The 13,058-nt window shown below is 47.3% G+C and overlaps 1 protein-coding gene across 4 annotated transcripts in view; it reads right to left on the bottom strand.

The window, feature by feature from the left end:
- The window catches only part of st14 (ST14 transmembrane serine protease matriptase), a 57,115-nt gene that overhangs the window by 21,966 nt on the left and 22,091 nt on the right, over positions 1-13,058 (bottom strand). For all 4 annotated transcript variants that reach the window (XM_064306222.1, XM_064306203.1, XM_064306213.1 and 1 more), the window contains exons 2-4: positions 7,318-7,465; positions 3,095-3,267; positions 793-863 (exon numbers count right to left, since the gene is read on the bottom strand). In XM_064306222.1, the coding sequence (XP_064162292.1) occupies positions 793-863; positions 3,095-3,267; positions 7,318-7,465 (392 nt within the window). The remainder of the gene's footprint in view (positions 1-792; positions 864-3,094; positions 3,268-7,317; positions 7,466-13,058) is intronic.

Here is a 13,058-nt window from a genome sequence, read left to right on the forward strand (position 1 = left end):
CGGGGGCATTGTCATGCTGAAAGACGAAAGGGCCTTCCCCAAACTGTAGGGGAAACACGGAACGGTCTAGAATGTGATTATATGCCGTAGCATTAAGTTTTCCCTTCACTGGAACGAAGGGGCCTAGCCCAAACCACAAAAAAAAAATCAGGCCCAGACCAAGGCGTGTCCGGATACTTTTGATCATAAAGTGCATTTCTTATCAGTATTTTCAACAGTTAAGCAACTATTGAAACTAGACTGTGAGCACGGCCTACTGAAATGGATAATTGATGTGTGAACAGCCATGAGCCTCTCTCCCTGACAGTGTGCAATTTGACATAATTAGCAGTGGCTAAATGAGTAACTGAGATGATACAGGGCTTAATGATTGCTGCAGCAGGTGGCTCGGTGGAGGAGGCTGTATCAGAATGTCGCAATTTCAGGAATGGATTACAGGCTATAATCTTTATTGGCTAAATTTCAGACTTCCGCTTGTCATAAATTTTTCTCGGTCGCATTATGCTCACGACTTCTGGTATTACGACCACCATTATCGGCGTTGTGAAAAATATTATTTGACTGCATGGGCTTTTTAAGCAGCCATCAATAACTCTGTTTTGCCATTCTGCTCTTCCACCTGTGGTTGTCATCGTGTGGCTAAATCTGTATCTGTGACTTCTGAAGTCTGAAGATCAGCCTTTTATCTGACGGTAACCATTTCAAACAACTCCAGGAAAACCCCGGCGAGCTTGAAGGACCGCGCTCCCTCTCCCTCTCCCTCTCCCTCGCACACCTGTGGCGAGCTCTTACCTGAAGGCAGAGACGACGGACTTGTTGTAGTACTTGGTGAAGAAGGGATCGTTTTTATATGTCGCCTCCAACTGTAAAAAAACCAAACGAGATTCACGCTCAGTTTGTCCCGTCTTCCTGATACGTGGTATTTTGAGGGGCAGGGTGTTTGGGGGGGGGGGGGGGGGATTTCCAGGTAATGCTCACAGTTGAAATTGGAACGTGGACGGTTCAACATTACCACAATCTTCCGTAATTTGTGTAGCAGCGGCACTGCTGTGAAAACCTTAATTTAAATCCTCCCCTCCCCTCCCCCCACACCCCCATTTCCAACAAGTATCAATCTGTATTTTTTTCCCTGACTCCCTCTCCATGCAAAAGGGGCCGACTGCCATTAACAGCACCGCGCGCCCGAAGGAGCACCTCGTTTCAGGACCGTTAACTCTCCCGGTCGTTTCTGTCCCTCTTCCCAGAAGCGCTCGGCTTCTCCACCCTCTCCGCTAATTACAAAGATTCTGCTGACCGCGCAGCGCTGAGAGAGAGGCCTCCACGCCGCAGACAGCCTGGAACCCGTACTGAGCGCTCACAGCCACACGGCGTTATGCTGACCGCGCAGCGCTGAGAGAGAGGCCTCCACGCCGCAGACAGCCTGGAACCCGTACTGAGCGCTCACAGCCACACGGCGGCCGTTACAGCAAATGGAGATTGAAGTCGTTGCGCTCAGCGTGTCGGCGGGGAGATGAGCGCAGGTGAGCGACAGAGCCCACACGCGTTCGACCCGCGGTCCGAGCGGCCCGGGACGCCCGGCGAGTCCCGCCTCCAACTCCGGTGAACAGGAAGCGAACGCGGAAACCCTTATCGACCGCCAATCGAGCGCGGCGAATGCGCAGAGCTCCGTCTGGCGAAGGCGACGTCTGCGGAGCGACGGGCGCGGCTGAATAAGAGCGGGGAATTATGACCCTGCCACGCCGGCTTTAATTGAGCGACACAGCGGCGTGCACGGTTCCGCATTTTTAAAAAACACAGCCGTGTTATTAATGTTCTTTACGCCAAGACGGCCGAGAGTGACCGCGCATCCGAATCACACAATACTGTTCGGGGGTGTTCATTATTCACAGGCTTCCCCTCCAATAATCTTTAAAATGCGCAGCCCCACTTTGCATTAAACTACACACGGAAAGCAGTTAAGAGCCTGGGCTGGAGCAGGAGGCACGGCGTGCCATTGGGTGGCGTTTCTAACGTTACAGCCGCGTGCCCAAGTGCAGCGACGGCCTCTTAGACTCTGTCTGTTATGGTGTCAATAAACCCATAAATGTTAAAAATGTAATGCCGCCTCATAATATTACCATTTAGAGAGACATGCCCGCAGCGTTTTCTGTTCAATTCTGAACCAGCGCGACGATCTGCCATGATTATAAACACCGGCGCCGAGCGGAATGGACATATTGCACGACTGCGAAATTGCTTTAATTTGAATATGAAAACGCTACCTTCCCGGTATTGCATTTTGTGATTGCTCTAGCAACCGGAGGTGTGCTTTTCCGTTTTATTTCAGGTCTGCAGAAGCAGCCGGCAAACAGCTTTTGAAAACCTGACAACTTTGATCACACCGCGGCGACGAAACATTCAGCGTGCCTTCAGCACCAGACGGATTCCGGCAAACACCGGGGCTTGGAGTCATAATTTTACATTTTGCCTACAGCTATTTTTTATTTATATAATTTTATTTATTTTTTAACAGAAACCAACATTAAAGTTCTACTCATCCAATAAATAAGTAAATGCATAAATAAATAAATAAATAAAACCCAGACCGTGACGCCATTCTACATTTGACCAAAAAAAATAAACAAAGAAAAGAAGCATCATGGAGTTGAAATGGGAGCCAGTGTGTGGTGCATTGATGAAAACACCCGAGACAGAAGCCCTGCTGAATAAGGAGGAGGGTTATAACTCATTATGACTCATTATAACACATTATGACTCATAACTCACTATGACTCATTATAACGCACTATGACTCATAACGCACTATGACTCATAACTCACTATGACTCATTATAATGCATTATGACTCATAACTCACTATGACTCATTATAATGCATTATGACTCATAACTCACTATGACTCATTATAACGCACTATGACTCATAACTCACTATGACTCATTATAACGCACTATGACTCATAACTCACTATGACTCATTATAACGCACTATGACTCATAACTCACTATGACTCATTATAACACACTATGACTCATAACTCACTATGACTCATTATAACGCACTATGACTCATTATGAGCGAGCTCGGGACTCACAATCTCTTCTATGTCGTCGGCGAGGTTCTTGAACTCGGAGCTGGTGGGGTCCTCCAGCGCCTGGCTGTACTTCAGGTTGGACAGCTCCATGTGCCCGCTGTACACCAGCGTGGTCGCGCTCCTCTGCTGGCTGGCCGTGGGGCCTTCGGGCTGCTTGTTCTCCTTTGGCTTGACTGGGGGAGGGGGCAGCAGGGAGGGAAGCAATGCAGGAGAAGTCACATAGTGCACCAGGGCTGGGAATGAGCATCCAGATACTCAGACTACATGTAACAAGCATCATCAAGGACACAAGGGTTTGAAATGTGCACTCAAACTACATGCAACAAGCATTATAAAGCACGCCAGGGTTTTGAATGAGTACTCGAGCACAAAACAAGAATTATACCTCAAATAAGGGTTTGCGCTGAGTAGCCTCCTTCAGTACTTAAGGTACATCCAACAGGCAATATACAGTTCAAAGCAGTTTGGAATGTGTACTCAAGAACTCGAAGCAAATACCAAATAAGCATTATGCAGCGCACGAGGGATTTGGAAGTGCTCATATTACACACAACAAGCATCATGCATGCAGTGCACATAGGCCGAATTTCAAAACGGTACCTCGGATAAACTCAAAGGGTTTGGATAAACATTGCTTTTGGAAACGTTAATGTTGTAGGAAGATGAGAAGAAGCACCAATTAATAAAAGGATGTGTTTCTGAGTCTCTTGTATTTTTTATTACTTTTTTATAGTATTGGCCAATGACCTTATACAGATTGGTGAAAATGTTTCAAAATATAAAACCGTTTTTTTAAAAACAAATATAACGCTTTTAACTTTAATGGTGGGGGTCCCCTGGATGCCTTTGAGCCTGGTTGGGGGGTGTGCCTGGATCAGAAGTAGTTGAAAGCACCAGTACAATCTGATAAAACAGCCGAAAAGATAGCCGTGGGCAATATCTGCCACGAAAACAGGCGTGCCAGACGGCCGGCAGGGTCGGTACTTCACCGCGTGTGGTAAAAAACCGAAGAGATGAACCCCTTTACACTCGACAACGAGTGGAGAAAAGCGTGGAGGGCCGCGTCCTCAGACTGGAGCAAACGGTGCTCAATACCCCACCCCGCTGCTCCATACCCCACCCCGCTGCTCAATACCCCACCCCGCTGCTCCATACCCCACCCCGCTGCTCAATACCCCACCCCGCTGCTCCATACCCCACCCCGCTGCTCCATACCCCACCCCGCTGCTCAATACCCCACCCCTGCTCCCATACCCCACCCCGCTGCTCCATACCCCACCCCGCTGCTCCATACCCCACCCCGCTGCTCCATACCCCACCCCGCTGCTCCATACCCCACCCCGCTGCTCCATACCCCACCCCGCTGCTCCATACCCCACCCCGCTGCTCCATACCCCACCCCGCTGCTCCATACCCCACCCCGCTGCTCCATACCCCACCCCGCTGCTCCATACCCCACCCCGCTGCTCCATACCCCACCCCGCTGCTCCATACCCCACCCCGCTGCTCAATACCCCACCCCGCTGCTCCATACCCCACCCCGCTGCTCAAAACCCCACCCCGCTGCTCATACCCCACCCCGCTGCTCAATACCCCACCCCGCTGCTCACATACCCCACCCCGCTGCTCCATACCCCACCCCGCTGCTCAATACCCCACCCCGCTGCTCAATACCCCACCCCGCTGCTCAATACCCCACCCCGCTGCTCAATACCCCACCCCGCTGCTCCATACCCCACCCCGCTGCTCCATACCCCACCCCGCTGCTCAATACCCCACCCCGCTGCTCCATACCCCACCCCGCTGCTCCATACCCCACCCCGCTGCTCAAATACCCCCTGCTCATACCCCACCCCGCTGCTCAATACCCCACCCCGCTGCTCCATACCCCACCCCGCTGCTCCATACCCCACCCCGCTGCTCAATACCCACCCCGCTGCTCCATACCCCACCCCGCTGCTCATACCCCCACCCCGCTGCTCCATACCCCACCCCGCTGCTCAATACCCCACCCCGCTGCTCCATACCCCACCCGCTGCTCATACCCCACCCCGCTGCTCCATACCCCACCCCGCTGCTCCATACCCCACCCCGCTGCTCCATACCCCACCCCGCTGCTACCCAACCCTGCTCAACCCACCGCTGCTCATACCCCACCCCGCTGCTCCATACCCCACCCCGCTGCTCCATACCCCACCCCGCTGCTCCATACCCCACCCCGCTGCTCATACCCCACCCCGCTGCTCCATACCCCACCCCGCTGCTCATACCCCACCCCGCTGCTCCATACCCCACCCGCTGCTCCATACCCCACCCCGCTGCTCCAATACCCCACCACCCGCTGCTCCATACCCCACCCCGCTCTCCATACCCCACCCCGCTGCTCCATACCCCACCCCGCTGCTCCATACCCCACCCCGCTGCTCAATACCCCACCCCGCTGGACGAGCAGAGGACACACGGCTCTCAGCTAAAGGGAAGGTGACACGCACAATGCCGCTCGTGTGTGTGTGTGTGCGTGTGTGTGTGTGTGTCTGTGTGTGTGTGGTGTGTGCGTGTGCGTGTGAGTGTGTGTGTGTGTGTGTGTGAGTGTGAGTGTGTGGGCACATGCGTGGGAGAGTGTGTGTGTGTGTGTGTGTGTGTGTGAGTGTGTGTGAGTGTGTGTGTGAGTATGAGTGTGTGTGCGCGTGTGTGTGTGCGTGAGTGTGAGTGTGAGTGTGTGTATGTATGGATAAGCAGCGCCTGCGTTGTGTCAAAGGGGTCTCACTGGGGTGCGCAGGTCTGTCCTCGTCCAGTTTAAGGGAGGCATAAATGTTCCTTACGGGATAAACCTGCTCTTCTCACAACACCGGTCTGGAGCCCCTCTCATCAGCTCCAGCTCATGATCCAAATTAATACAATCAATCAATCGTTCGGATGTACAGTCATGTATCGTCCAAGTACGACCGAACGCAAGCAAGGCTGCATTCAGCATTGAGGATGAATTTTAAAGGTGTAAATGTTGCGCATACAACTCTAGATTAGCCTAAACCTAAACTCTAGATCAGGCCTAAATTTGACATAATGGACCATTCATTCCCCTCCTAAATGAAATTTCCACTCGTGTTCTCACTAAATAAAGAGATGAAATATAGGCTTTGGGAATGGTGGTGAAAAACACACATAAAACACTGAGGACCTTGTTCTGAATGCAAGTCCACCGCCCCTTACGGCTCAGCCAATCCTGAGCGTAATGAGCGATGCTCTCTACGGATACCTGCGATTCTCTCTCCCAAATTTCATCAACTTTTCATTTTTTAGGCTTCTTTAAAAAAAAAAAACAGTAAATTGCTAACAGCTAGACACTGATGTCTACAGGAAAAATATGTTTACAGGACTTAATATTTCATGGTGTTTTTTTTCTCCTTTTTTAATTCAACCAAAAAAGGCCACATTAACATGCAACTAGAGTTGTGGGAATGATATTAAAGAAGGGAAATGCATACATTTTTTTTTTAGAAATATATATTTTTTTAATATAACTGAGCTTATTCTTTTTAATAATAGATCAAGCAGGCTTGGATAATTTTATGCAGGTAAGCAACAGCAAAGTTTGGGCAAGGCGAGTTAACATTGAAAAGTCAATATCTGCAGAGTTCTTACACCTGTTATTTCCTGCCTTAAATTAAAGCACTGACCTCTAATGGGGGAACCTTGGTATGACCGTGCGAGATTTCAACCTTTGAAACCGGGACGGAAAAACAGGCTATAATCATTTTCCAAAATAAGGCGCTGCATTATTTATCAAGCAGCACTGGTTAGACGGCAGTTAATGAGTGACCACCTACCCTGGACGCTGAAAGTGCTAATGAAGTATCGAGAAATATTTACAAGGCTTTAGCAAAAGGTCACTCTCCTCCACGCCAGGTTTTTGTTGGCGCATCATTTTTGCCCAATTCACCAAAGCCTGCCTCCAAACTCAGTTCGGCAGTTTGGCCACGGGGTCAGAGTCCAGGACTCTGGGGAACAGCCGGCACTCGGTACGAAATGAGCGCTGTACCGCATCGAACCTGCGTTCAGCAGCCGCTCCAATGACCTCGACGTGCACTTTTTTGCACGTCGTCTTCGGATGAAAGCGCCTGCTAAATAAACGTAATGTGGCATGCCGTACTGCGCCCGGTTCTGAAGAGCAGGAAGCGTGGCGTAGAAACGGAACGGCCCCGGCGTGGGCAAGCGGCGCTTACACAGGAAGAGCCAGATCAGCACGCCGGCGACGATGGCCAGGACCAGCAGCGCCAGGAGAACGCCCACCACCACCCCCGTCTTCCGCTTCGGCGACATCTTCTCCTTATTGGTCAGGAAGGTCACCTGCTCATGCCGCTCCCGGTAGTTCTGTCGGACAGAGAAAGAGAGAGAGGAATATCAGCGAAAACGACAGAACACCGCCGCGCTCATCACTTTTCCGCACCTGTCGAGCGGGAAACTCTTCCCTGGGCCTGGGAAGCCAAGCGGGGATCGCACAGAGTTAAACCCTTTGAAGAAGGTGTCAGGTCAGAAATATTGAGAATGTGCCTTTTTTTTTACCGAAAAACTCTGATGGCTGATGTAACTATCACCACTGGTAATTCTAAGCAATGGCGTTCTAGAACACGGGCTAAGAATTTTGAATGAAATAAAATAACAAAAAAATGTACTCATCAAAGGGTTAATCAACAGGTGGTATAATAATGGACAGAAGCTATATGGAGAACTCCACTGAAAACTTTAATAGAATACGCCATTTATGACCATAGACAAAGGACTCTCTGTTGTGTTTCAAGTAAATGCAAGTAAGGCCCAAGCAAGTCAACCATGTAAAAGCCAAATGTCACATTTTTCTGGGCACACCGCACTGAATTCTACACTGGCTGATCTGATCAAATGGAAACAACACGATGCATTCTGAAGTTCTACAGAAAGGAATGTAGTACTATACACTATAAACGTCATGCCATTGCTTTTCCACACCGTTTTAGATCAACCAGTCATTTAAGTTACTTATTTATTTTTACTAAGGAAAATACACTTTTAAAAGAGCGTGTGTTTTGACAGGAGAGCGGCTCTCCGACTACAGAGACAGCTGCTTCTGTTTCCAGCGCTTGTCATCTCGCGCGCAAGTTTTTCACGGAAACAACGAAACCGGCAGCACGCATAAACAAGACCGTTCAAAATGTACATCACGGCTCGTTTGCCAAATAGGACCGAGAGGAAAAAAATAACAATATCATTATCGTCGCATTATACCAAAAAAAAAAAAAAACAGCAGCTGCAACGGGCGTATTGTTTACATATTGTGAGAAGGGAACAACAGCGAACACAATGCAGGCAGATGACACTGCCGTCTGGAAAATGAGCACCTCTTGAACCCTCTTGGTTTTCATCCGGGAAACTAATCGAAGAATTTCACATTGAGCTAATGATGTCCGATCTACAGTTTAAGACAAAAGAAAACAATACTGCAAGCATAAGTCTTCCCTATTTTCGAACATATGTGAAAACACCCAAGATTATTTATTTTGCTCTTTGTTGAAAACATGTTTGGAGGACGTTAAAACACTAATAAATTGCCACTTTCTGCAGGTAAACAGCACAGAAACTGTGGCCACAGAGAATCAGGAAAAAATGTAGAGACACTGGCAAACCTTACTGGATCCTTTCCCAACTTTCAAATCTCATATGAAGAATGTCTGTAAAATGTCATCTTGACCTTTCAGAAATTTTGCAATATTACATTTCCCATTTGATGCCGGCTATGCAAAAAAAGGTAGTCTGTGTCTATCCCTTTCAAAACAGCCACCTCATAGCTGAGGAATGCCCCTATCTCAGTAAAATTCTTCACCGTTTACACTTTAATCCCTATTTCCCAACACTGGCCTACCTGCAGGTTTGCTATGCTGCATCCTAACTCTGGACTACCTGCAGGTTTGCTATGCTTCATCCTAACTCTGGACTACCTGCAGGTTTGCTATGCTGCATCCTAAAGCTAGACTACCTGCAGGTTTGCTATGCTGCATCCTAAAGCTGGCCTACCTGCAGGTTTGCTATGCTTCATCCTAAAGCTGGCCTACCTGCAGGTTTGCTATGCTGCATCCTAAAGCTGGCCTACCTGCAGGTTTGCTATGCTGCATCCCAAAGCTGGCCTACCTGCAGGTTTGCTATGCTGCATCCCAACACTGGCCTACCTGCAGGTTTGCTATGCTGCATCCTAACTCTGGCCTACCTGCAGCTCTTTAACGCTGGCCTACCTGCAGGTCTTTAACGCTGGCCTACCTGCAGGTCTTTAACGCTGGCCTACCTGCAGGTCTTTAACGCTGGCCTACCTGCAGGTCTTTAAGCTGGCCTACCTGCAGCTCTTTAACGCTGGCCACCTGCAGCTCTTTAACGCTGGCCTACCTGCAGCTCTTTAACGCTGGCCTACCTGCAGGTCTTTAACGCTGGCCTACCTGCAGGTCTTTAACGCTGGCCTACCTGCAGGTCTTTAACGCTGGCCTACCTGCAGCTCTTTAACGCTGGCCTACCTGCAGGTCTTTAACGCTGGCCTACCTGCAGGTCTTTAACGCTGGCCTACCTGCAGCTCTTTAACGCTGGCCTACCTGCAGGTCTTTAACGCTGGCCTACCTGCAGCTCTTTAACGCTGGCCTACCTGCAGGTCTTTAACGCTGGCCTACCTGCAGGCTGGGCGCAGCGAGAGAGAGAGTTCACTCAGAGGCGCTGTGTCTTTAGAACATCCACTCCGCTGCGATAAAACTGCAGGATGCCAGGCAGGCGTTAAACTAATTCTTCCTATTATATGGATTTAAAACGGAGCCTTTATTTTGTTTTTAAAACACCACAAATGGTAAGGCTAACTGGGCTCTCTCTTCATTGGGGTACTCAGTCTCACTCAAATTAAACCCATTTATGTCTTCCTTTTAATCCTGTCTTTCAAAGCTAAATTTGATCACTGAATACTTAAGTATGATAACTTTAAGCACTCTGCTCTACACCATTTGTTATATTTTTATAGTACAAAGGTACTTACTTTTCCATTCTGAAAACTGAATTTTTTACTTTTTAGCCAACTGTGTTTATGTTTTTACTGTTGCCACTGCTATTTATTCAATGACTTTCCCCCCTCTTATCTTAAATCTATCACATTTTAATAAATAAAAATATATCAGAAAGACAATAAGAACGATTGGGTGTATGTGCTATTCAAGTTCTTTCTTGGAAGGTTACTTCACACAAGCAGATCTTTTGAAAGTTCTTCCAAAAAAAAGGGGCGACATAGCTCATAGTAAGACCGATTGTCTGGCAGTCGGAGGGTTGCCGGTTCAAACCCCGCCCTGGGCATGTCGAAGTGTCCTTGAGCAAGACACCTAACCCCTAACTGCTCTGGCGAATGAGAGGCATCAATTGTAAAGCGCTTTGGATAAAAGCGCTATATAAATGCAGTCCAGTTACCATTTACCAAAAAGTAACGGAGAGCACGTCACGTGTTAAACTGTAAACTTCCAATAAATGACAGAGAACGGGCCCATAAGTCCTCTCATGTCTTTTTCCGAGAGCCCGTATTTAAGAAATTAAACATTAACACTTGTGTCGAAAGAAACCACAGCGCAGTATGAACCACAGGCGCAGAGCCAAAGTCGGCTTCTTCTTCCCTTATTGACTCACTGTTCTGTGAAACGACTGATCATTTGCTCACTGTATTCACTTCTCGTGGCCTGGCTCATAGCAGGCTTTAACTGAATTAAAGCCGCAAGCGGCGATGGGAGGGGTCCAAGCGTTGGCACTATAGCACCCCCTATGGAGCGATTTTTAACCCTCCTATTACGTTCAAATTAACTAACAACCTTTATATGTTTGGGGTCAATTTGGCCCCAGCAATATAAACCTGCAGAAAATAATTGTAACTGAAAGTGTTACCAAAGTTTCCCTCTCAGCTACTTTAGGCCTTTCTACTGACCATCTTAATACCCCAGTAAATAAAACATGACTCCCCCCATTCTCCCCTTATACATAAAGTATTGATTTTAAATGACTGTACAAATCTCATTCATTGACCTAAAATGGAAAACAAAGTACGTTTTGGTGTTCGCAGGGCTTTATGTTGGTATTAAGTGCTCATTAAAAAAGAAAAATAACATTTGGAAAGAAACACACCTTTTATTATCAAGCGTAGTAACATTTTATGTTCGGGGTCAATTTGACCGCAGGAAAAAATATTTAAAATGTCAAACATTTCAAATGTTTAGGTTCAGAAAACACTTCAGAACATCAATAAGTAACATATGACAGTTATTCAATAATGAAGAAACACCAATAAAAAGTAAAATAATCCCCAGAATTGAGTTTTGTACATTATGTCTTGTACATGACTGCTAGCATCTCTGGTGGGGCCTGGAACCATTTTGATGACATTATCAGCACTAAGTCTACCCTGTCTTTCAACTGGGGATCCGAACAATAGTAGTTCTCCATTTTTGGAAGTGAACATGTCAGTTCTTGGTGGTTGAGAGGTGGCAGGAAGCTTTCTTGTGGTTGAGAGATGACGGGGGTTTCTTGGAACCTCAGTAGCAGAAAATATACACCACTGTCTGGTGGTCACTGTCAAAATCTTTCTCTCTCTCTCTCTCACTCACACACACACACACACACACACACACAAATTCATGCAGTATTTAGTAGGTTTGGAAATATGAATGAAGGTGTTGTCTTTTTAACTATAACTGTCAGTAACAAAATCTAATTACGTGGCCTGCGCAAAATGTGCAATATGCCGCACAAATGATTTGGCCCTTCGCGAGTGCCGCACACAACGGAAACTATGCAGACTACGCAAAATTATAAAACAGTATTTAGATGGTTCGGCGTGTATGTAGAGCTGCAGCGCTTCCGCGCCGCAACTAAAATAGGTCAGAGACATATTCCAATCCATTGCTCAGCTTAGCAGAGAATGCACATACGGAGTACGATTTCTCTCAGCATAAAATACAATTATATATATATATATATATATATATATATATATATATATATATATATATATATATATTCGTTTTATTGGGCCGAGGAAGGAGAGACCGCCAACAAATATCACTTCCTATCAATTATAAATTCCAATGTAATTACACAGCTGATTTCAAAACCAAGAGGTAATATTTGTCTCTGAAATGTTCCATTCAGTTTGAAAAGGTCCAATCTGCTCCAAAATGCCAGTGTGCCGGTAATCTTTTTGTTTTACAGTTAAAGCAAAAGGGGCAGCATAAAAGTTTGCAAGACAGTTCAAATTCAAATAATTTGGGACTTCCTGGTTTCAGGTTTTACTGGTACAATTCAAATGAGAGTCGCTGCTCGTTTTCCTTGCGCTCCAGTTCACCCGAAGGAGAGTTCGGTTTCGCCGAGTCCACCTTTCTGCGATCAGAACGGAGTGAACGAGTGATTTTATTTCCATCCCATCGATACGCCCTTCATCCGCCACCCTGCGTAACTGACACGGGCTTAACTCTAACTTTAAATGGCGAAAGCATCACAAAGAACAAAAGCGAACTGCGTCAGATTAAGGCCGGAGCCAGGAGGGGCAAACCGATGAGTTGAATCACAGTTGTAGTTTTGAAACCTTCAATAGGAAAGCTGGACTTTACTGATCAGGTCGTGGGGGAAGGGGGGGCTGGCCATGGGGAGGAGCACGGGGAGAGACTTTATAAATAGGCAAGAGGGATATTGTCCCCGAGGTCACATTACAAAGGCGTTACAAGTTGGAAAAAGAACTTTGCATATGACGCCTTGATTTCAATACAAATGCAAACTGACAACTCGTCCCCACCTAAAAAAAGGGAACATTTCAACGTGAAATACAAGAAACTCGACCTTATACAATTACCATACCTACAAAACCATGCGAAAACAAATCTTGCTTGTATTAACCTGAATTGCCGGTCTCTCGTCACAGGCCATACTGGCG

The sequence above is a fragment of the Anguilla rostrata genome, chromosome 1 (assembly GCF_018555375.3).
Source record: "Anguilla rostrata isolate EN2019 chromosome 1, ASM1855537v3, whole genome shotgun sequence".
Classification (NCBI taxonomy): Eukaryota; Metazoa; Chordata; class Actinopteri; order Anguilliformes; family Anguillidae; genus Anguilla; species Anguilla rostrata.